General features: G+C 37.1%; 1 protein-coding gene across 1 annotated transcript; it reads right to left on the bottom strand.

Annotated features, from left to right (window-relative positions):
- Window positions 1–1052: 1052 nt before the first annotated feature.
- Window positions 1053–21216, bottom strand: LOC145782861 (uncharacterized). Its single transcript, XM_082594627.1, has 8 exons — window positions 21058–21216; window positions 19289–19417; window positions 18705–18875; window positions 10328–11656; window positions 9263–9355; window positions 8124–8380; window positions 3796–3981; window positions 1053–2574 (listed from the first exon to the last, which is right to left on the bottom strand). Exons 1-8 carry the CDS (start codon window positions 21152–21154, stop codon window positions 2497–2499), a joined length of 2340 nt encoding a protein of 779 aa, XP_082450753.1. The 5' UTR covers window positions 21155–21216; the 3' UTR covers window positions 1053–2496.
- Between the last annotated feature and the right edge of the window lie 1222 nt (window positions 21217–22438).

The following is a 22438-nucleotide window of genomic DNA, read 5'->3' as shown; positions in this document are numbered from 1 at the left end:
AAAAAGGAAAGAGCAAAACAAATATCCAACCAACGCCCACCCTCTCCATGAACACAAACGTACTCCAACAAGACTCAAGTCAAGCAAGAGCTTCATCAAAGTCGGCCCATTGGAACACACCAGCGCGGCAGCTGCGCGATTAGAAATGTGGACCTCTGAGCCCGATAGAACACAACATCCTGCCATCCCAAGTCCTTCCGAAAATCTTTAACAAACTTCCACCATTGAGAGAAGAGAGTGGTGCTGCCTAAATAGAGCCCGCTGCAGAGTCTGGAGAAATAAAAGCAACCTTTTCCGATAGAAGATGACTCCTGACAGGCTGACTCAACATGTGATTGCAGCCTAGAAAATCAGACGATGAAGCACACCCTCACCAACTGCCCCCTTAGCCCTTCATGTGATGACAACTACCTCAAAAACATCACAAACAATGCTCTTACCTGGCTCCGACACTGGCGTAACAAGCTATGGATGAATGAATAGTAGGCCAATGTAGCGGCGGTATGGTTGAGTGGTGAGAACGTTTGCACCACGTTCGCAAAGGACGTCGGTTTGACACCGTTCCAGAGTTGCGACTGTATCTCGGCAAAGACACTTAACAGTAACCAACAGTTATACAATGCATTGTTTTGACAATTACATTTACTCTGCTCGGTTGTTAATATATGGCGCTGTTGAAACAAAATAACTTGACTTAATAATGGCATGCTAAAATAAGGGTACAGTAGCAGCTGACTCGATGGCTATATACCTCTTCGCTGCTTCCTTTTGTATTGCACTTGTGATCGCAGTGAAGGCTAAGTTTTTTGTTATATGTTGTCACAATGAGAGATAAACGTGATTAAGTTAGCCTACTACTGGACCCCCATGTCAACTTTACTGGATAGCTTATATGAAACTGGGAAGGCTAAACAAACAAATTATTGAAATTCTTGCGAGGTCGGATAAAAATTAAAACGTAGTTTCGATTTCAAACTTAAGTAATCACTAAACTTCTATGGAATTCAAGTTTTTATTTGATGAGTTTGGGCAAATACAAAGTGTATGCCCATATGTATTCATGAATAGGTTAACCCGTTGGGTTATTGAGCCCAAAAAGCGGTCAAAACAAGGTATATGGTAACAATAAATGTTTGTCATCATCCGATTGTAGCAAGAATTGATAGCGATAGACACAGTGTTTCATGGTATGTAGCTCCTGCGTGCTTTAGGCTACATACGTTATTTCTACGATCCATAATATGGACAGAAACAAACGGAGCCCCCATAATTGCATCGGGGCCTCAACTGATGAGGTAAAACACTGACGGAGTGGAAGGTGACTTGGTGACCCCGTAAGATCTTTCGCTTCCTTCCTCTCTCATTTCACTATGTAATGTACCAATATCTGGTCGTGATATTGTGAGAAAAAATAAACCAGTTGTTGTTGTTGGTCAGTGTCAAAAGATACCTCCTGCCAACACTACTGCGTGCATGAAGTTAGTTAGGGTTTGTTGATGCAAAGCTCATACCAAAACTATAGCACACATCTTTTCACTTAAAACTGTGAACATTACCACTAATATACATTACCACTATTATACATCAATAGTCAATACATTTACCACTATTTCAACAACCAAGCATTTTTCATCAAAGCTTTCCAACCTTATGCCGTGAAAAGTAGACTATGCCAACTTATCGAAGCTAAATGAACATAATTCAAATACGTCGATGAATTAAGAAAATTCAAAGAATTTATTTATGGAATCAGATCACATTCGTGTTTGCACATCACCCAGGCCAGGATTTAGGGGGGGGGGGGGGCAGAGAAGGCACCCCCCGACTTTTGAAGGGCCCCTTACGTAGAAAAAATGTGATTTTGTGCTATTTTTTCTTTCTTTCAGCCTTTGAAGTTTCTGCAAAATGCTGTGCAGTGCTGGATTAATGCTACTGTAGACGTAGAGGTGGTTTTTGCACGGGAGCCCCCCGATCTAAAAGTGCCCCGGGCCCCCCCATCAGCTAAATCCGGCCCTGACATCACCAACAACTTTTAGATTTCCATTTAACTCAATTGAAATAAGTTACCCGTTCGATCTACATGGGTTGTATTAGGAGTATCATAAATGTATGAGCGGAGGTACTGATAAAGATTAAATGTGAATAACAAAAATACGTATTGAGTCATTTGTAAGAAGTGCAGAATGAATTGGCAGCATTTATGCAGTAAGTACAGTGGAGTATATGTGAATTCAATATTGCTAATATTTTGTTCTCAGAGATGGTGATTATTGGTTGGAAATAATTTACTGTAGTGTGCAGTTCATTTTACAAGCATTGAACATGGGTGAAATGGAGAAAAGGGATTAAAACAATTGCTGCGCGGAAACAATCGGCCACCCCCACTAGTGGGGAACAAACCGACGATGGATTATGATGATGATGAAATTTTGTCTAAAAATTTTGATGAAAACTAACTTTTGCAAGTTTATATTACATCAACTTCAAATAAATTTTCTAATCAATTTTATTCTTGTGCTTGACTGTTCTCTTTTCTTCGTTAAAGATTTTCCGATCAATTTCAATTGTTAATTTCTGCAAATGCAAACACAAAAAGTGAACAAATATAACTATTATTCTTATATTATACGACATAATTTGCAAATTTAACCCTATCTTAGTACGAGCTGTTTTCGTAGGCGGAAAGTACGTCACGGGCTATCTTAGCCCCGTGCTAATTAATCGCTAATAACGGGAACTACGAAAATCACAGAGTCAAAATATTTCACAAGATAATAGCCATGTGTATTGTGCGTATAGACATTAAATTTTTACCCAACAAATTTATTGAAAAAAAGTGTTCTGAGATGAAAAAACGGCAGAACGTCGGTTTTGATGCCAATTTCCCGCAAATAGCTTCAAAATTGACCGTTCGAACGCATATTTTTGAATTATAACATAGAGTAATGCTAAACTAAACAAAAAAATACTTTTTCTCATAAATATAGGTTTACAGTATTAGAACGAATGTTCTAAAACTATATATCGCATAATTGGATCACACAGCTGGAGAAAAACTTCACACGACAATTAACTGCTGTAATGTAGGCAGTTTCATGAAAATGTCTAGCTTCCTGAGACGAAATGCTTATTGTGAAGGGTAGGAATGTAGAAAAATGACCAGTGTAGGTTTAGAAAATTCGCAAAGAATAAAAACTAAAAGTCAAGAAATTTCACATTTCTAGCATACTTCCTTCTGTGACAAATTTCACTACTAGAGTGGGGCGTCCTCATAAAACCCCATGTCGCTACAGATGAGGTTAAACTAAATGTGAACGTAAGAATTAAGATAAATTGTTTACTTCCACGTCGCCTCGTGCAGAGGTTCTTAACCGGGGTAAATTTTATCAAGGAACTGAAAGAAAATGCTTCTCGGCAGTTGATTGTAGCAAGAATTGACAGCGATAGACACTGTGATTCGCCCATAAGGTTGGGCTCTTTTTTTGTGAGTATCGTACCACTAATTCATGCCACAAGGGTATTCGACTACCGCTTTTACCAGTCAGTTTAACTCTTATCTTTGTGGTGCTCAGCTTTGTGATGATAGCCAGGAAGAATGCTCCCTTCTTCACAACTGAAAGAATTAGGCCTACATTGAGTGAATTAGGAAAAATGAATTGCTTGAGAAACACAACAGCCTATGCTTTCTGATGCTTTCACTTCCCAACCTTGTCGTCAAAAAATTCTTTTTCTATTACAATAGTCCTGTTTTGTATTTTTTAAGCATGGGACTGATAAGCTAGCAAACATCCTCACCGTGTTTTCGGTCCGGTCAAGCGCTTCTTTCAATAATTGCTGTTCATTCAAGGTCGCGTTTCGCTCTCCAACTTCATCATCGCGGAAACAACGTTGAAGATAAAGAAAGTCTTCAACTTTGTTCAATATTGGAAGGATTTCTTCAACGTTAGCTAGAAGGTTGTATTTCATATTCAGATTGCCAATCTGTCAGAAAAAAAACAACATCACAACTAGAGGTGGACAGTAGCGCCGCTGGTAGCCGAAACCAGGGCCAGTGCAAGGCTATTTTGCACTCTAGACAGGGTTCAATTTCGGCGCCCCTTCGGTCAACATTTTAGCGTAATATGTAAAAAAATAAAAGGTGTGATTTTTTCCGATCTCAGTAACTCAAATTTCTGCGGATTAAACTGCTTTACGATAGTGAATAACACTTCAAAAATAAATACTAAGTTAATCAAAATTTACACAATCTTTTTTATAACAAAATTTACGTTTGTTTCGTTATAAATTCCGCCATGTCAAAAGCGGAAGTATAATGACTCTAATGAGGCTCGGTCTCGATGGCTTGGGACTTCTAACGTTGACATGGGTGCTTCAGTAAATACTTTTGGACCGGGGCCCGAGATCGTTTTAGGTTTTAGGCCTTTTGTTGAAAGGCCAAATATGTTAATAAACATCCCATTGTTCCACTCCAACAGGTGAGGTGTCTTTTCTTATTAAACTTTGGCTTAAGCCTACACCTACATATTCCTCGGAAAAAAAATTAGATGTCCTTTTTTAGAGAAGGCCCGAAATTATACTTAGTATTTCGTAGACAGCTTGTACTATCAACCATATTTGACGCTAGCAATTACAATATGATTGTACAGGATCTCAACAGTTTTAAACTATCCGTGCAATTTTGCATCTCAACCCTTTAACTGCCACGGACTCTATAAAGAGCCCGAGCCCTAAAAAGATACACACTGTTTGTAATCACCGTAACTCTGGTCTTTGTTTACCAAACTGCATGGGTGTTACTTTTTTAGAATAAGGAAGAGTTGTATTTTCTAAAAATTGAAAAAAATTGCAAGGTTTGTATTTGAATTTTTTCTGCAACTTTCAATCATTTCCAGAGAATTTTTATTTTTTGTGCAAAGTGAAGCTACCGGTGAAATTTACCGCAGTTTGAAGGTTTTTTTAGATATCTCAAAGGAAACAAAAAAAAATCAAAAAACTCATAATTTTTGTATTTTGTCAGAAATTTTAGTTATTTAAGGTATTTAAAAAACAAACAAACAAAATTTGTAAACATATTTCAAAAGACTGTTGAAAATGCAACAACTTTCATGTTTTGATTTTTTTCTGGCAGTCACCCTTCTCAAAATGCAACAGTTCAAAAGCAAAGCCTTGCTCCAGCTAAATTCTGAAAAATGCATGAAAAAAGCCTGGCACTTAAAGGGGGCCCTCAGAGCAATCAGTGTAGTCTCGCCACCCCCCATAACAATTATTCAATAAAAGCACTTTTTAAGGCAAATTTTAACTTTTAATTCGATTCATGGCGACAACCAATCTATGCCTCGTTTCGTTGTTCTCTTGCAAACTTTTGAAATCAAAAACTTCTTTTAGCGATTTTATCACTGCTTACATTTCCTCCGATTTTTTCCATTTCCTGTTTTCATTAAACTGAAACAGAACAACTGAAAAAGAACAACAGAACAAGCCAGAATGTTTTAACAGTTTATTCCATTGCAATAATACAGTGTAGTTTATTTCTACAAGGAACAATGATCGTTTTTTCCTAGGAACAGTGGAATACTGGGACGACTCACTTTACTGATTTATCTTGCGAAATAGACGGCTGGAGGGTCACGGCAAAGTTTAAAAATTAGCAGAACTGCAAAAACTTTTCTTTGCTTTTACATAAATTCATTCTCATCAAATGAATTGCTATATTTTGCTTGAAATTTGGGGTGCAAGAACATCAGCAGAACTTTGCTGCAGTTGTGTGAGGCTACATACCCTTACCGCTGTTGCGTAAAGTTTACCGCTGCATTATCATGAAGAATAGTATTAAATAAACATGACATCACATATTTTCATACATTTATTTTGACGAGACACACTTTGTACACATGTGGACAGGTCACGTACCTTGCACCTGGGTATGCGAAATATGGCGGTAGACCTCAAGATGTAGTTGCACCAAATTTTGTCATAACACATTAACACTATGACCCTCCAATTGTCTACCATCTCTTTTAGTGAGCAATCCCCTACTTCTACTGTCCGTAGTTTTTTCCTTCCCTTTTACTCAAAGACGCTAACTCAACAAACCATTCAATTTTGTGGAGTTAAAGTGTGGAATGATCTTCCTAAAAGTATCATACTCAAACCTATTCCGCTTTTTGTACTAAATTGTAATCTCATGTATTGTCTCAATTAGATCAAAATGAAGTTGTCTCTTTGTTGTGACTTTGCCAGTGGTTTGCTCACATCCACCAGTCTCCACAAAATTAACTATAAATATAACTTTGGAAATTACTTGCAAGTTCGCTAATGCTACAGATGGTTAATTTTTGCAGATATGATGATAAATGTTTCTACTACTACTACCACTACCACCACCACTACCACCACTACCACTACTACAACACAGAGCTCTTCTAAATAATTTCTCATTCCTTTAATGTCTTGTTAGAACTTTTGAGTCAAAAAGATTTAACCAAACCGCCTAAGACTCCCTTTAAGTTTAATTCAAGTTATGTGTCGAGTGAGGAAATGAGGCCTAGTAACATAGTAATGTGCCACACAGTGTGACGATAAACACAGGTTCCCGGCCCAGCAGGGTGCAGTCTACCAGCTGTTTCCCAAGTTTTACCTTGGAGGTCGATTTGACTGATAGCGTACCGGTACCCAGTCTTCTAGGACGGTGGGTCGTCGATACTTTTTGACAGAGGAGCTGCCTCGCCCTGAGAAGGGTGTTTCCCTATCCACCCTGCGTTAAACTCAAGCCTGGTTTGCTCGAGTGTGACAAGCTTCGCTTCGCATATCTTTTCTGTCTTGAAGATGTAGTACTGACTGGAGGGACCACGAGAAGGGGGCTTGTTCTTCCTCTCCAGTTTCAAAATTATTGCTTTGATCAGCCGTGACTCTTTCTCAAGTGTGTTAATGATTACAAGTTGCTATGAGATACATAACTTGATACTCTTTTAGAGTACCCGTAAAACGGGGATACTTTGAAACCGGGGTAAACTTTGAACAGTTCCCCAAAATTAGTTGACAGGGTAGTAGTTTTGTTAATAGTTCCCTAATAAAGCGGAATTTCGGGTTAAAAGTCACTTTTTCGTAATCCATGGTAACATTACTTTTGATTAAGTCTGGAAATTTGGTTCGAGACTTAATTTATTTCACGCTCCAGTGCACAATTTCATAAATGAGTGATTCTAGCAAAACAGCATGGTGAAGTGTTGTGTTCCAACTTCTTTCTGGTTCTCAGCCGTTTGATGGTATTTCAGCTCACTTTTTTAACCAGATGTTGGAAATATCATCAAGATCTAAAATCTAAAAGGATTTTTGTTGTATTATTCTCAGTTTTTCCAAAAATCAGGGTTTTCTGGCTAGCTAAGCTTTTATTTTACTGATGGGGTTACTTTGAACGGTGTTTTTGAACAAGAAAAATGGCTGTGGAACCGGGTAAAAGCATTCGCAATGAAGATGTACGTGATCCAGAAGTAAATGTTCCAAGCAGCAAGAAAAAATGTGTGCCAAGAGATGAGGCTTTTATGACGAGTGAGGAAAGAAACGAAGATGATGAAGAGATGATGTGATGCAAGTCTATCCAACTGCGATGAAAATGATCTAGAAGTTGGAGCAAGCTCCAAGTTACCAGCAAGCTCCAACTCTAGCATTTCTGGTGAACAAAATGACAAATAATTCCCCGGCAACAAGACTTCAGCAATCAGAAAACTTCAATCTGTCAATCTCTGTAACCGGCCCTGCGTCAAGAGCATCCACAAGTATGCAAAACTGCCAGGAATAACCTTCAAGGCTTTGTCAGTCCGAGAATAAAGATTCAAAAACCAACCAAACCAACCATCCAAACTAATCGGTAACTTTGAGGCTATTCCTGTTAACAATCGTGGCCTGTTCCGATTCCCTGACCTTGAACACTATTTGGAGAAATCCTCCCCCTTGTCTCAAATAACCCCCAGACAGGGTTACATGTCATAAACTGACTGTTATGTGTACATATTCGTTGACTTGTGTGTTCAAAATACAATTTTTTGTTCAAAGCAGTGTGATACGCAAAACAATATTGAACACAGAAAGGAATTTGTTAATAAATCCAGAAGAATTGCACTTACCGATCCTGGCATCGCTTTGATCGCTTCCGCGAGCAGGAAGAACTTCTCGGATGTAATGTTGCATCCAGAGAGATCAAGACGCTGGATGTGAGTCGGTATTTCTTTTATGACGCAAGCAAGAGCGTGAACGTCACAGTGCGTGAGGATGTTGTCGCTGACTTTTATACAACCTCGGGAAAAACAATTTGCCATCGTTGCTATCACATCATCGTTGTAGCTTTCTCTCAAGATTTTACAAAGAGACAATATACGCCATCCTAAACAAATAGTATAAGGTTTCTGTAAGCAGAGGTGGGCATCCGCTACTTTAAAGTAGCACGCTATCGCTACTCGGAATATAGTAGCGCGCGCAATCGCTACCAATCAATAAAAATAGCACACTATCCGCTCGCTACCTACAGTAATCTCTAAAAACGAGTCATTTTTTCACTTTTAATTGGAAAGTAGCGAGTAGTAAAAGTGCGACTGGAAGAAATGTAACGCATCTCCGCTACTGCTACATTAAAAAAGTAGCCCCGCAACTGCAGCCGCGGTTCTTGAAACACAATTACAAAAACATAGTTGTTGTAAAACATTTCTATTTTATTTATTTTTTTATTATTATTATTTTTTATCTATTTAGTTATTACAAACGAAGAAACACAATTACAAAAACATAGTTGTTGCAAAACATTTTTATTTATTTTTTATTATTATTATTTTTTTTTTTTATCTGTAAAACAAAACGTAATCCAGAATGATGACAATTATCATCGAGAAAAGATTGAATGAACTTCTTCTACCTTTCCGAATCAAAAAAACAGCATGTCATATAAAGAAAAAAAAATATATAATCAGAGTAATCACAAGATATAATCAAAAGCATAGCCTACGCTTGACAAATTTGTGTAAACCTGGTAGCCTTAGCCAATCATGTAAGCTCAAAATTTTATTCAGAAAATCACGCCGAGTGAGATTATTATAGGCTATACACAGAAATCTATCAGTGCATCAAGTAGGCTGCAAAAATGCAATATCAGTAACATTTAATGCAACCACAATCTTTCAAAGATATTATCTGTCGGGATTGAAAGGATTTCATCTTCTAATTTTTGCAAGCTTTTGTGCAACACAAAATAAGTTTTCTATTGTTGTATTACCAATGGCCATGTCTTCATATTCTGAAGTTGCTGCTTTCGTTGTTCGTTTTTGAAGCGCAGATAAAAACACTTCCCTCTTTTTCTTATTATTGCCTGAAGAACGCAATAAGTGAAATTTTGCTTTTAATCTGAAGAAAAAATAACAACTCCTCCACAATAGCTCAGTGGGATAAAGTGGCCAACAATGCGAACAAAGACCTTTCAAAATCAAGCAACTCTGGTTCAACCCTCGAAGTGTGCGCTAAAGCAAAACATTTCAAGGACAGCTCTCCATTCAGCGGCATCTAGTGAATGAAATAAGTCTCAGACAACAGCACTTTAACCTTTAACGATTACCGAGTGTGACAGTGGTTTGAAGTCTTTACAATTAGATTACGCAGAAATGACAAGCTTAACTTTACAAAAAAGGCTTTCTCAGTTTGAGGATAAATATTCTCAAAATCAATCAAGAAAAATAATTGCAATTAATAAACCCGTAACGGCATTGTATTTCACTTTGAGAAATGATTAAAAATCAACTAGGTTTACAAAATAATCACCATCGGTAATTGCAGAGGTGGTTGCTTAGCAGTTGATTTTACGCAGACAATTACTTATGTCAACGTGACATATTCAGTACAATCCAAGAGTATAATGAAAGTCTTGAAAAGATAAACCAACTGCTGCAGATTAACCACTTGGCAACATCCAATGCCGCAACCAGTTAAGAAAACAATGTTGATGAGAATCTTTTGACTCAATGAAAAATTGAAAAATCTGATAATCGAACATATTAACAATTTAGTGAAAAGCTTGTTTTGGTTTACCAAAACTTTCAAAGTTAGCTTTTAGCAAAAGTAGCATAGCTACTCAGTAACACTAATTTTCACATCAACCTGATATTACAAAACATGAGTTAGTTGTAGCCTAAATAATCGCTTTTTTTCTCTTTTTTTTCGGGCATGGCTCAGAGTTCAAGATGGATACCACTACGTTTTGCAGGTTTGAAATTTTCCATATAAAATGGATTTGTTACCTGACTCATCATTAATCCTAGAAATAATCGCTAATAGAACAAAATCTTACCGTTTCGTAAGTCTGGATCAAGGAGAAGGCCTGATACAAACTGAACAACCACCGACCAATAGTCGGTTAACATTTCGTTTTGAACAAAAGATGTAAACTCATTTAAAGGCATTTCATAGCTGATGTACAAAGCAGCAAAATACTCTTGGAATGTTTGGTGTATAAAGTACAAAGATTTGGTGCCTTCTAAAAGACCACATTTCTGATTCGATTTTAGAAACGTCACAACAAGATCTTGAACTTGACAAACCGTAAGCTTTTCACTTTCAAGAGCTTTTATAGTAATTAACACAGTACGCATTTTTGTTGATTCATAAGCAAGTCGAGCTAAGCTTATTACAATTGCGTCATTCAATGTAACTGCATGATCAGTGGCTTTAAGGTTTTGTAATACTGCATGAAACACTCTCGTCATTGTTGTGATGTACCCAATGTTGTTGCAAGATTGAAGGGATGCCCTCACGTACAATTGCAACATCAAGGGATTGTTGCACATCATTTGTAACTGAGGTGTTTTCAATTTTAATTCTTTCCAAATTGTATCTGCTTTTTGCTTGTTATCAATCAAAAAATAAAATAGACTCTTCATATCATCAGAGCTGAAACCACAAAGCATATATATCCGTTTTGGCCTGCATCGTTTCGGGATTTCAAGCAACGGATGAGGTCTTGATGTGATGATAATGTGAGAATTCCGAAGAAACTTTCCTTGGCAAAGATTTGAAATAAGGTCTTGGTGGTTAAGTGGTGTATCGTATGTTGCTGCTTTCAACTTCTCTTTAATGTTCCATCTCACTTGGTCAAAACCATCAATGATGATGAAGCAGTTCTTGGGATTACTACGGATCCAAGTAAAAGCAGATTCTTTTTCTTCTTCAGTTAAGTTATAGTTGACATCTCCAACCAAAAACTGTTTTAAAGTTAACATTTCATCTTCGGAATCGGACATTTCTAAAAACTGAAACCGAAACGCAACGCAAGCCTCACCACGTTTCGCCAGTTTCCTTGCAATTCGTTTTGCTAACGTAGATTTCCCTGCGCCAGGATAACCTATAATTGATGAGAATTTTTCCCTTTTGCATTCTAAAAGTAATTCATCAATAGTTATTGTTTTATCGGTGGGGATTAAGTTATTTTTTCTATAGCGAGAAGTGTACTTCCCATCGTTTGGGGCGTATCTTCCTTCATAAAAATATATTGAATGTACTTCAGGATAAATTGTAGGAATCTTGGAAGAATCAAGATCCGGTTTGGTTAAGTCCACGTCATGTTCGCAGCAATAATGGTCTTGATATCTTTTCAGTTTCTCTATTGCTTGATTACTTCCACCTAAATAAATAAAGTAAGTTGAAATAGGATTTTAACTTTCTAAAAGTTAGCTCACATAAACAAAAAGTCAAACTACTGTGCCTTTGTGAATTAGTTTATTAACCTGTTGAGCATTAATATCTTTGGCTAAATTGAATTAGGGTAATTTTCTGGTTTATTAATAAAAAATAAATAAAATACATGAACAAAAGACTTATATGACATACAATAGAGTAGGCTATACATAGCCTACAATATACAATACAGACATAGGCTACCATACATGGGTATAAGGACAAAATATGAGAACACAAAACTTAGCATTGTCGCAATACCGTTTTGAAACGATTTGCAACAACTTAAATAAATTTGAAATGATTATCACATTTAGACGATAATAAGAAAACGCATAAATTTAATTGACTGGCCAAACAAAGTAAACTTGAGCCCATCAGACCCCGTACTGAGGGGACGCAAAAAAAAATTGCTCTTTAGAGTACACAAAGCGTGAGTGATCTATCCGTTGTAAAATGAAGCTATGTGGGCTCTTGAAAGGAACACATATTTTTGCTGCTTGTGATCGCTTTCATCTCACTTTGTTCCTCCTCGATCTGGTGACTCGCAGCATTTGCAGCTTGCTTTTATTAAGGTTCAGTTTTCATTGATGGAGTTATTCTGACAAAGTGTTATGTTTTGGCCAAGTGTGAACTTAGCTTGCCGGATTTTATGCTTGTCTGTTTTTTTCTCACTTTAGATCAGATTTGCGAAACTTTTCTCTCAACTTTGAGCCAAAATATATCTTTTTGTCTCGTTCATTTTGAATTTTGTAAGTAAATGTTAATTGATGTTTTCATCAATGTTAATGGAAAATACTTTGGCCATAAACCTAGAATTCACAGTTGTGGTATGTTTCACGATATATTTATTTTTATAATTTTACAAAACCACAATTGCTTTTTTCTCTATATTTGTATTCTGAGCTTTTGTAGGCAATATTCAAAATATTCTAAAACGACTTTTAAAAAGCAAAAAGGCAATGCAGACCAGTGCGATTTATGTAAAAAGAAAAAATAACATTGCATCTTCTTGAACTACATTTATTTCTAGATTAAGAGCACCACACGACTGGTAGCCTACAGATCTAAAATAATTTTATTTGGAATTACAGTGTTTCTAAAAATAGTATAAAACTTATTTCAACGATTTTTTGATACTTTTTCAGAAAGTTAAAAATGGCCAAGCCCAATTTCAAATATGATCGTGCTCAACCAAATTCAGAAAGTGGCCACCTTTGGAAAATCCATTTTTCAAGGCAATTTTTTTTTTCTCCCGCGGCTATACTGATGACTGCATCGTAAAATTTCCATTTTATATTTTTACCAAACTATTTTGCACAAGTTTCTGATTTTGCAGGTGAATGATTTTGTTTAATTCGTTCTTTAGGCTTTACTTTTTATCTTCACAGAATCAGTTGTCGTGATGCGAGTTGTATTTTACACCAACAGTCTTAATTTAACATCAACAACAGAAATGCACATTTGATACGTAGCCTTGTGTTAAATTCTACTTTAGCAGGAATGTAGACAAAATACAGTCTTAAGCACTTGAGGCACGTAAGGCAGGTCACGAATTTGTTGAATGGTTTAAGCAAACAACAACAGTTTACAGGAAGCACATAATCAATTCACGAAGCAGCAATTTGTCGCGTCATTCAACTTTCTGTTCCTCTTCTATAAATTGCGAACAACAACAGCTCTTGAAGCACGTTTTTATCTAATTCATCAATTGTAAAAACATGAAAATGTTTTAGTGGACAGAAATCTCTCTTCAGTGTGAAATACTCAAGCTTCAATTTTAGTGATCATGCTTCAATAATGTCACAACGTTTGTGGTGATCAGAACAGCTATGACGGTTCTCGGTGGCTACTTTCTTGTCATCAAAGGTAATTTGCAAAAATATTGGAAAGAAACCAACTCGATCGCTCAGTTGGACACCGCCATAATTTATAAAACAAAAAAAATTCAAAATTAAACAAGGTTCGTTCAACACTCAGAGTGTGCGCTTGAGCAATGCATTTCAAAGACAGCTCTCCACTAAGCGATTCCCGGTGGATGATATAAGATGAAAGTTTGATGCTTCAACAACAAGCGGAAACTTCTCTCTGTCAAGCTTGGTGACTGGACTTGCATCAGCGTTTCAAAGCCTATACAACAGCGTTTCTCAACCTGAGGGTCCTTGGGGGTCGATGGATAGAGGTTGGATAAAGGTTCGGTTTCGTCTTTGATAAATTAATTAGTTTGATTACATTGACAAGCCTGATGGTGTGTTTTATTTGTGTATCACGGTGATTCTTAAACTGTGCGTCGCGACGCGATGGTGCGTCGTTTGAAATTTCAAACAAAATCTGATGGATAAAGGTTCGGTTTTCTAACTAAACAAATTTTTAGAAAAGAGTTAGCCTAAATCTTTTTACAAGGCTGCGCATGTTCAACTTAACTTTTTTGTGACAGCAGATTGTTGATCAATGCTTAATTCAGAAATGAAAACGTCAGTCAGCAGCCCATTAGCACTCACAGTTCTGTCATGACTGTGATTACAAGGAAGTGTTGATTATCCTACAAACGAAGAAAGGGAAAATTTTTTCATAACCCTTATTCATTTTCGAAAAAAAATGATAGAAAATCATTAAATCTGCATATAGATTAGGCTACTGGTTTAGATCCTGTTGACCAACATATAGCTTACAACATAACTTCATCATTATCATCAATTGTCATAAGTGTGTCGGGAGCAGAAAATTCTTCTTAGTGTGTCGCTTCGAGACTTACGAAACGTTTGTTTCCGTTAGGAGACCTTTTTTAGGGGTCCGGGACGCATATTTACAAAAGGTTCCCTATTTTGTGCCTATCTCGAAAAGTGACCAATCAGAAGCCGTATCGCTTTCTTACGTCCACTCATTTGCAAAGTTTCTTTGCGTGATTGCGTCGAGTTCGTAGGTTTTCTCCAGGATTGCCAGTTCTGCGGTTTTCCACTGGAGTTAGGCTAGTTTTATTTCAAAGTCGCGGAAAAATGTTAGCTGTGGCGTTTTTTCTTGTTTTGTTTTATATTCACAAAAAAAGCTTTGACTATATTCTGGACTTGTTTCATCACTTTTGACGACTGGGTTACTTTTCAGTAGCAGTTTGGCTATAAATTTTAAAAACATCTGGCAACCTTAGTTTGCTCGCTGTTCGTGTCTGCTCTGCTGTCTGGCAGGCTAATCGCTAGGCTAGTACTGTGGCAGGCTATATCTCGTAATATTTTTGTATATATCAAATAATCACTGAATATACAATGTGCAGTAATGAACCGTGATGATTATCCAATTCTTACAATACATTTTATCTGCAATTTTAGATTTGGACTATCGGACAAAAAGAAAGCATTTTACCCCTACATCTCATTCCTATATATGTTGCAAACATTTCACTGAAGTTGAAATCTTGAAATTTTGACTTTATAATTTACAAATTTTGACTCATAACTTTCTGCGTTTGCAACCCAAATGCAAAATACAAAGCATATTAGAAATCAAACCGTTGGCGTTAAGTAAGGATATCTTTGTTTTTCTAATGAAATAAAAGAAAAATGTGGAAGACTCAACGACAAAATAAAAGACAAAAAATGGACAACAAATGTATTAGGCAAATAATAGATCAATAGCCGCCTCAAAATTGAATTTTTCGAGCTTTCGCCGAAGCAAAATCAGCGATAATATCTTCAAAACCAAGGTTTTGAACGTAGTCTCTTTCTATAGAAAGAATCGATAGAGCTGATAGCCGATCATCATTCATGGTGGAACGTAAATACGGCTTTATCATTTTGAGCTTTGAGAAACTCCTCTAGATTTATGACGTAATAAATGTTACTATAAATTGAACAACAGACGAAGTACAGGCTACAGCTATCCAACATCACGCAAGAAGCAACTCGAGCTTTTTAGCTGTTGTTATATCCTTAAATTTTTTAAGGTGTACTAGCTGTTTTACTTTTTATTTATTTTTGCATTACTTCATTTCTCGTGCTGTGTGCACTGTGCAGCCTCATTTTGCCGCCCCTGGCGCAGAGCCAGAACCGCCAAGTGGCTGCTACGGCACTGCAGAGAAGTGCGTTGCATGGAACTTGTCTAGAGGATCAGTGTACTGTACATACCTTTAAACAGGTTATATTTATATTGATCTATGGTCACAAAGAGCACGCTCTGCAGGAGCTCGTTGATAGGCTACCAATAATCTTACCACCTGGCATGATTCAAATGTAAACAGCTGCTCTTCATCCTGCTTAAATATGTCCTGTATACAGAGATGGGCAAGATCACCAGTATTGGTGATCTTGAAGATCAAGATCACCAAGAATAGGTGATCTTGAAGATCAAGATCACCAAACTAAGTGATCTTGAAGATCAAGATCAAGATCGTGATCTTGAAGATCAAGATCACTTTCAAGATCACTTTTTGTGTACTTGAAAAAAAATGAAGTTTTTGGTCAATGATGTTGCAAAAAATAGTTACTATACTGTATATAAGCAACCCGGGTAAAGGTATATAGTTGGTATTGCTAACTTTTACTTTTAATTACTCGATCGCTGGCCTAAGAATTGTAATGAGTTAGTGACTGTTGCTATTAGGCCTATCAATTGTTGACGTAGTTTGCGTAGAATCGCAACGTCACCCCAAGGCCGAGGTTAATTACAATAGTAGCCTACTGAAAAAGCAATTAGTTTTATGCTTTTTATTTATAATAAATAAATAATAATAAAGTTTAACTGCATCATTTTTTACCAAATTTTTGTCTGGTTTATGTTGGAGTTTTTATTCGTGTTACTAAGTTGTTTTAACTTTCACTGTGTTATGTCAATGTTTATTGCACCATTTACCCATCTGGCAACCTTGATACTGTTGTCTGCTATCAAAAAAGTTCCAGAGGTTTGCGGTCAAACAAACCGCTCCATACTCAGACCGTAAACAAGTCTTGGTCTGGTTGATTTGCTGCAATAAACCACTTTACATGACCAAAGTCGGCTAGAGTCCAGATTTTTTAACACCGCCATTCTACACTTTTGAAACATCTAAAATTGGGTCAAAGAAAGCAAACATTTCTTTAAAATTCACACATGGAAATTGTGAACAAAGTTAAATCATTTTTTATTATACGTCAACATAAAGTACACGGAAGTTGACTTATTTATTATGACCAACACCGAAAACTTTTTCAATTTTGAAATGGCAACACTGACCAGATTAGATGGAGATTTTAAATCGTCTTTTGTTCGACACATACCAGATTAGCAGTGGCTTAATGTTAGTAGTCGCCACTAACTACTTTGTACAGTACAAGTTTTAAAAAAATGCCTCTATCTAGGAAGTAAAGTTTAATTTTAAAGTGATCTTGATCTTATTGTTCTTCAAGATCAAGATCACACAAAAAAAAGTGATCTTAGATCAAGATCAAGATCACCAAAAAAAAAGTGATCTTGAAGATCAAGATCAAGATCACGATCTTGATCTTCAAGATCACTTGTGATCTTCAAGATCAAGATCACGCCCATCTCTGCCTGTATATGATTGGAATAATGGAATATGATTGTCATCTTTAAGGATACTTTATTGGTAAGATGAAAACATAAACGTTATGCATAAAATTCATTTACTACAATTTACTTCTTTAAGAAGATACATCAGATGGTGTAACATGACAGAGCACAATACCATGCAATAGTGACAATCAAGGAAGCAAGTAAATGATAAGATTGATGATACAAGCAATTTGAACAACGTAATTAATGCTTCCAACACTTTGATCAAATTTACCCAAGTCAAATATTCTATAGTGTAAATATCTACTTTATATCGCCATTTAGACTACACTATGTTTCGTGATATACACAAGTAGACGTAAATATACTTAATCAATGACTAAGACAGTTAATCATGCAAACAGCTATAGGCCTATCCCTTCGTAGATAGGGTGATTGGGGTGCCGTTATAGGCGAATTCTACTGTATATACTTTTGTTTATAAATAACTTTCTGGACTACTAACAAGCTAGCCTTTTAGTTAGCCAATATTGATTTATATACTTCCTATTATAGCCTAGGCCTACAGCTATAACCGTACAGAACCACTTTAGGGGGCAAAATGTGTGCAATTTTAATAAAACATTGCTTAATTCAGTGGCGTATTCTCCATACATGCACTGCATGCCTTACAATTCTGATGAAATCAGAAATCTTTCAAGGACAACGAATTTATGCGTAGAAATAGAAAATGTTAATAGCAGAACCTCCTCGCTCTCTTAATTTCAATATTCAAAACAGCTGTTCATTTTTAAACTTTGGCAACTTTGCTGACCCTGGCAACCAGCCTAGACTATCTGTGGTTTTATTAGCCAGCTTGGTAAAGATATTAATTGCACAGGCTTTCTCAAGTTTGCAACGTTCTAATCGTTTTACCAATTGCACAGGTGGTAGGCTACCTGAGAAGCCATGATGCCAGCAATTGCCTAGGTTAGGCTACAAAAAAAAAATAAAAATTAACATTGCCAATTTGTCAGGCTCAATTTCACTTGCACCAGTAGGCTACAGTTAACTGACTAACTTGCTATAACTGCTATACATCGAGTGCCAAGAAAATTACACTAACTCATTTTCCATTGATAATTATTTTATGCGCGCTTTCATTCATTTCAATTAACTGACAAACTTGCGAACTTTAACCTACCAGCCTGCTCCTGTACCAGACATTAAGACAACTAGCTGAAGACCAAGGAAAGAAAACGTAAATGACGCAATGACGTAAGAAAGCGATACGGCTTCTGATTGGTCAGTTTTCGAGATAGGCACAAAATAGGGAACCTTTTGTAAATATGCGTCTGGGACGATCTTGTGGACACCAAAAAGTGTCCGCCAAGAAAAAAAAAGGTTGAGAACCACTGGTCGAAGTTATCACAATGAAACATCGCTCATAATATTATGATCTGGCTTGGTTCAAATAACCAATTTTTCAGTAACTATCAGACTTTTGGACTTACGTTGACTCGCAGCTTCACAAGACGAAGACAATTGCTGGGACAATGATCGTGTCGCCACTCGAGTTGACTGGGTTAGTTGTTGGGATTGTTGGGAACATGAAGCGCGAGGTTGAGTCTGTGCGGATGTATTTTCATTCTCAAGTTTTTGGTTACAACCATCACTCGAAGAGCCTGCAAACATATGATAGACACATAGGCTGAATGAGATGCTCTGTTGATGACAGTAAGTTGGATTTTAACAAACAATAATATTGCCGACCTCAAATCGCAGAATTGTGAGTGCGGCACTACTCTTACGCTTCGATTATATATAGCCTATCAGTAACTTCTACTTGGGTTAATTTAATTTACATTGAATTTTCTCTGGTTTGATTCGTACGATGCAAATGCAAACGTATAACTAAGCGCTAGCCGCTAGACATGGACCGCAAGGTGCAAGACACAAACGTTTCGTCGCAATGTTTTTTTTATCATTTGATGCCAACGCTCTATTCCTCGTGTTGTTACAATATTTGCTACAATAAAACACACAGTTATCAACCAATCATGCGAACAAATACCTTGTTACTATGCATTATTCTCACCAATGTTAATGTCTTTGCCATGTGCAAGGTCAAAAGTATTTGATTCTATGATGTTGTGAGTTTGTTTATTGTCTTGAATGTTTAATTGTTGTCCAATGTACTGGTGGATGTTGACGTTGATAGGAGAATCTGTTCAGGTCAAAAGTATTACTATTATTGCCTTTGTAGGCTTATTGCAAAAAATATGTTCACACGAAACACACAAATGACGAAGCAAGAAAACCATGCAGAGTAGGCTTATCACGTACAATTTGCAAATAAATAACATTTCCTCCAGTCCTGAGTCTTAAATATAGTATCAAAAAAACGTTCGTTTTGATCTAAAAACTTTCTAAAATAACATTCTATTTAGGCTAAGTATTTAATAAAACTTTGTAGTTATTTTACACATTTTCCCCTTAAATTTGGAAGGAAGGTTTGTCTTACACCTTCCTTTTACATTTGCATTCAAGCAGCACACACTGCTGCCAATCGCGTATTAAAACGTGTAACCGCCACGCAGTAGCGTATTTAGGGGGAGGATAAAGGGCGATGGCCTCCCCCTAATGATCAGGTAAAAAAATAATAAAAAAATACTAATTTTGCAAAAAAAAGTTGTAGCGCAATAATTGCTTGGATGATTCTTATAGCGCGGAGGGCGGGGGTATACTTTTTGCAATGTAATTTGTCAACAGTTTTTCTTTCTTTTCTTGACAATTGCATGGCACAAATTCACGAGAGATTCAATGAGTAGGCTACTGCTCGCTAGCTTTTAAAGTCAGCACATTTCTGCCTTCATTGATTCATGAAGATGAAGACTGCACGATCGACGAGATTTTCGGCTTCTACCATGAAATGCTGGATGATGAACCAAGCAATTGCTTTGCAGTTACTATTGAATTGCGAAGATGGAAAGCGAATTGGTTTGCAGTTTCTGTGGATAAACGACCTGCGACTCTTGTGGAAGCGTGTCAAGCGGCTGAACAACTCGTCACTTATCCGATTATATCCATAAATTACTACGAATCTTTGCTACCCTTCCAATTAGGCCTACGACTGCCTCCAATGAGCGATGTTTCAGTTCACTAAATTAGTACCTGAAAAATTATTACCGCACGACCATGACCGAGCCACGTTTGGATGTTCTAGCTCAGATGTATTTAATCAAGAATATTGTACTCGAGTATGATGCAGTCATTGATATATTTGCCAAGCGCAGCCATCGCACTGTAAATTGTCATTGCGAATCGCCGAGAGTGTTCTAGGCCTAAAGGTACTCGAGGTCGGAAGGACTAACTTATTGTTTATGTTTTGAAGTGTTTGATATCTTTTGTTGGTTTATTGACTGGAACAGTAACTTACTTCTGCGGATTCGCTCTTGATTTGGGACCCCCTTACCTGACGGTTTTCAGCTAACCCTCTTCTGACGCATCATATGACATTTTGGTATACCCCACCTCTATTTAAACGGTCAAATAAGTCTAATTTTAAGCCAAGTAGAAAACATTTGAACCAATTAACAACTATTTTCATCAAATTTGAGCTTACTTTGTAGCCTACTACCATTGACTACCCCATGTGTACTACCCCCAGTCCCTCATTGGCCTCCAACCGCCGAGTCAGCCGCTACGCGGCTACTGACACAATGTCTTGGCCTCCCCCTAACAAACTTTCTAAATACGCCACTGCCGCCACGAAGCTTTGTATTGGACATTTGGAGCTGCTCGATTGCTCGTATGATTGACGCAGCACAAACGCTCTACTCTGTCATCATTATTGCAATATCTTACCAGAAGCATTTCGTGGCAAAAAGGCTTGTGGATCATCATTTTGAACTTGTAAATTATCACTTTGTACATCTTCTTGAATCTGAGGTACTGTGTTCATTTCGTCATCTTTGCCAAATGCCCATTGTTCGATTATGACATTACCCAAAACACTTTTGACCTTTTAAATTTTAAGTTTCACTTACTGCTAGATTTGCAAAATAGAAAAGAGAAGAATGAAAGGTTACTCTACAGAATCTATAGATTAATTAAAATACTTTGATCTTTTTCCTCCACCAATTCATTAATTGGTCGTTAAAGGTGATGTGAGCTAAACAAGAAGCAATGTCTCTGCAAGTCTAACTGACCAGCTATAGGGATTGGAAGTTATCTACTACTGAGGGACAACAAGCCGTAAAATTTAGCCTGCAAATTGTTTGTGCTTTGGCTTGATTACAACATTATAGTCAGCGGTCAGCGCGACAGACACCAACATTATAGTCAGCCGTCAGCGCGACAGACACCCCTGGGCGCAGCAGCGGCGAGGGGTGATTGGAGCACACAGTCTTCGATTCTTCATGCACGACTTTATTTCAGTAGTACAACATCAGGCGAGAAAATGAGGTGTAGCATGGCTTTAGCAAAGATAAACTGAACCCCAAAAAGAACGGAATATTGTCGACATAACGTCTCCAGATGAATAGAAACGGTCGGGTGTCCAATCTGTCCATACTGACACCAAACGAAACTATGAACCGTTCAATAGCTGAGCAAAACTATGGAAAGTAGGCCTACCGTTCAATAGCTGAACAAAACTGTGGAAAGTAGGCCTACCGTTCAATAGCCGAAAAAAACAGGAAACATTGCCGTCTCCAACTGAACACAAAAGAATATAATAATAATGTTATGGTTTTATTTATTGTTGTGGTTTACAACAGCTAAGGTCTTTTAGCGACAGGGCTCATTTTAATTTTTTTTATTAGGTTTACGATGTCATCACATTGTTATCCGACTTATCCTCACTGCTGAACCATAGGCATACGAAGCCGAGCAACGTGATCAAGTTTAGCATCTTCAAGTTTATTACATTTACATAAACATAAAACTACGCATATCCTCACTGCGTTATGCAAGAAAAAACACAATCGGTAACGTTTTTAAAGTCTTCAGTTTGACACAACTTGGAATCGATCTCACATTTACCAGAGCCGAAGGCGAAACCGCTCCGTCACTGAGACGGTAGGCTACATGTAGATGTCGATGCTCCAGTGGCAGAGAATGTGGCCTGATTCTACAACAACAGAAAATATAGCAGTCCACAAGGAAAGAAAGCGACGTGAAGCAACGCAAAAATAACCTAAACACATCAAATCAGAACATCAATCTATTCACTTCTGTCTGCAAA

This window comes from Aplidium turbinatum, chromosome 14 (genome assembly GCF_918807975.1).
Source record: "Aplidium turbinatum chromosome 14, kaAplTurb1.1, whole genome shotgun sequence".
Classification (NCBI taxonomy): domain Eukaryota; kingdom Metazoa; phylum Chordata; class Ascidiacea; order Aplousobranchia; family Polyclinidae; genus Aplidium; species Aplidium turbinatum.
Note: the sequence above shows the minus strand (reverse complement) of the source record. Positions and strands in the feature narration are given on the sequence as shown.

Bases quoted from the DNA above. Each gene is read 5' to 3' on its own strand.
- LOC145782861 (XM_082594627.1), bottom strand. From the start codon at position 21,154: ATGAACACAGTACCTCAGATTCAAGAAGATGTACAAAGTGATAATTTA. The intron at 19,418-21,057 runs GTAAGATATTGC...TGACCTGAACAG, and splicing joins TTTGCCACGAAATGCTTCTG to ATTCTCCTATCAACGTCAAC. The intron at 18,876-19,288 runs GTGAGAATAATG...ATATGTTTGCAG, and splicing joins TGGCAAAGACATTAACATTG to GCTCTTCGAGTGATGGTTGT.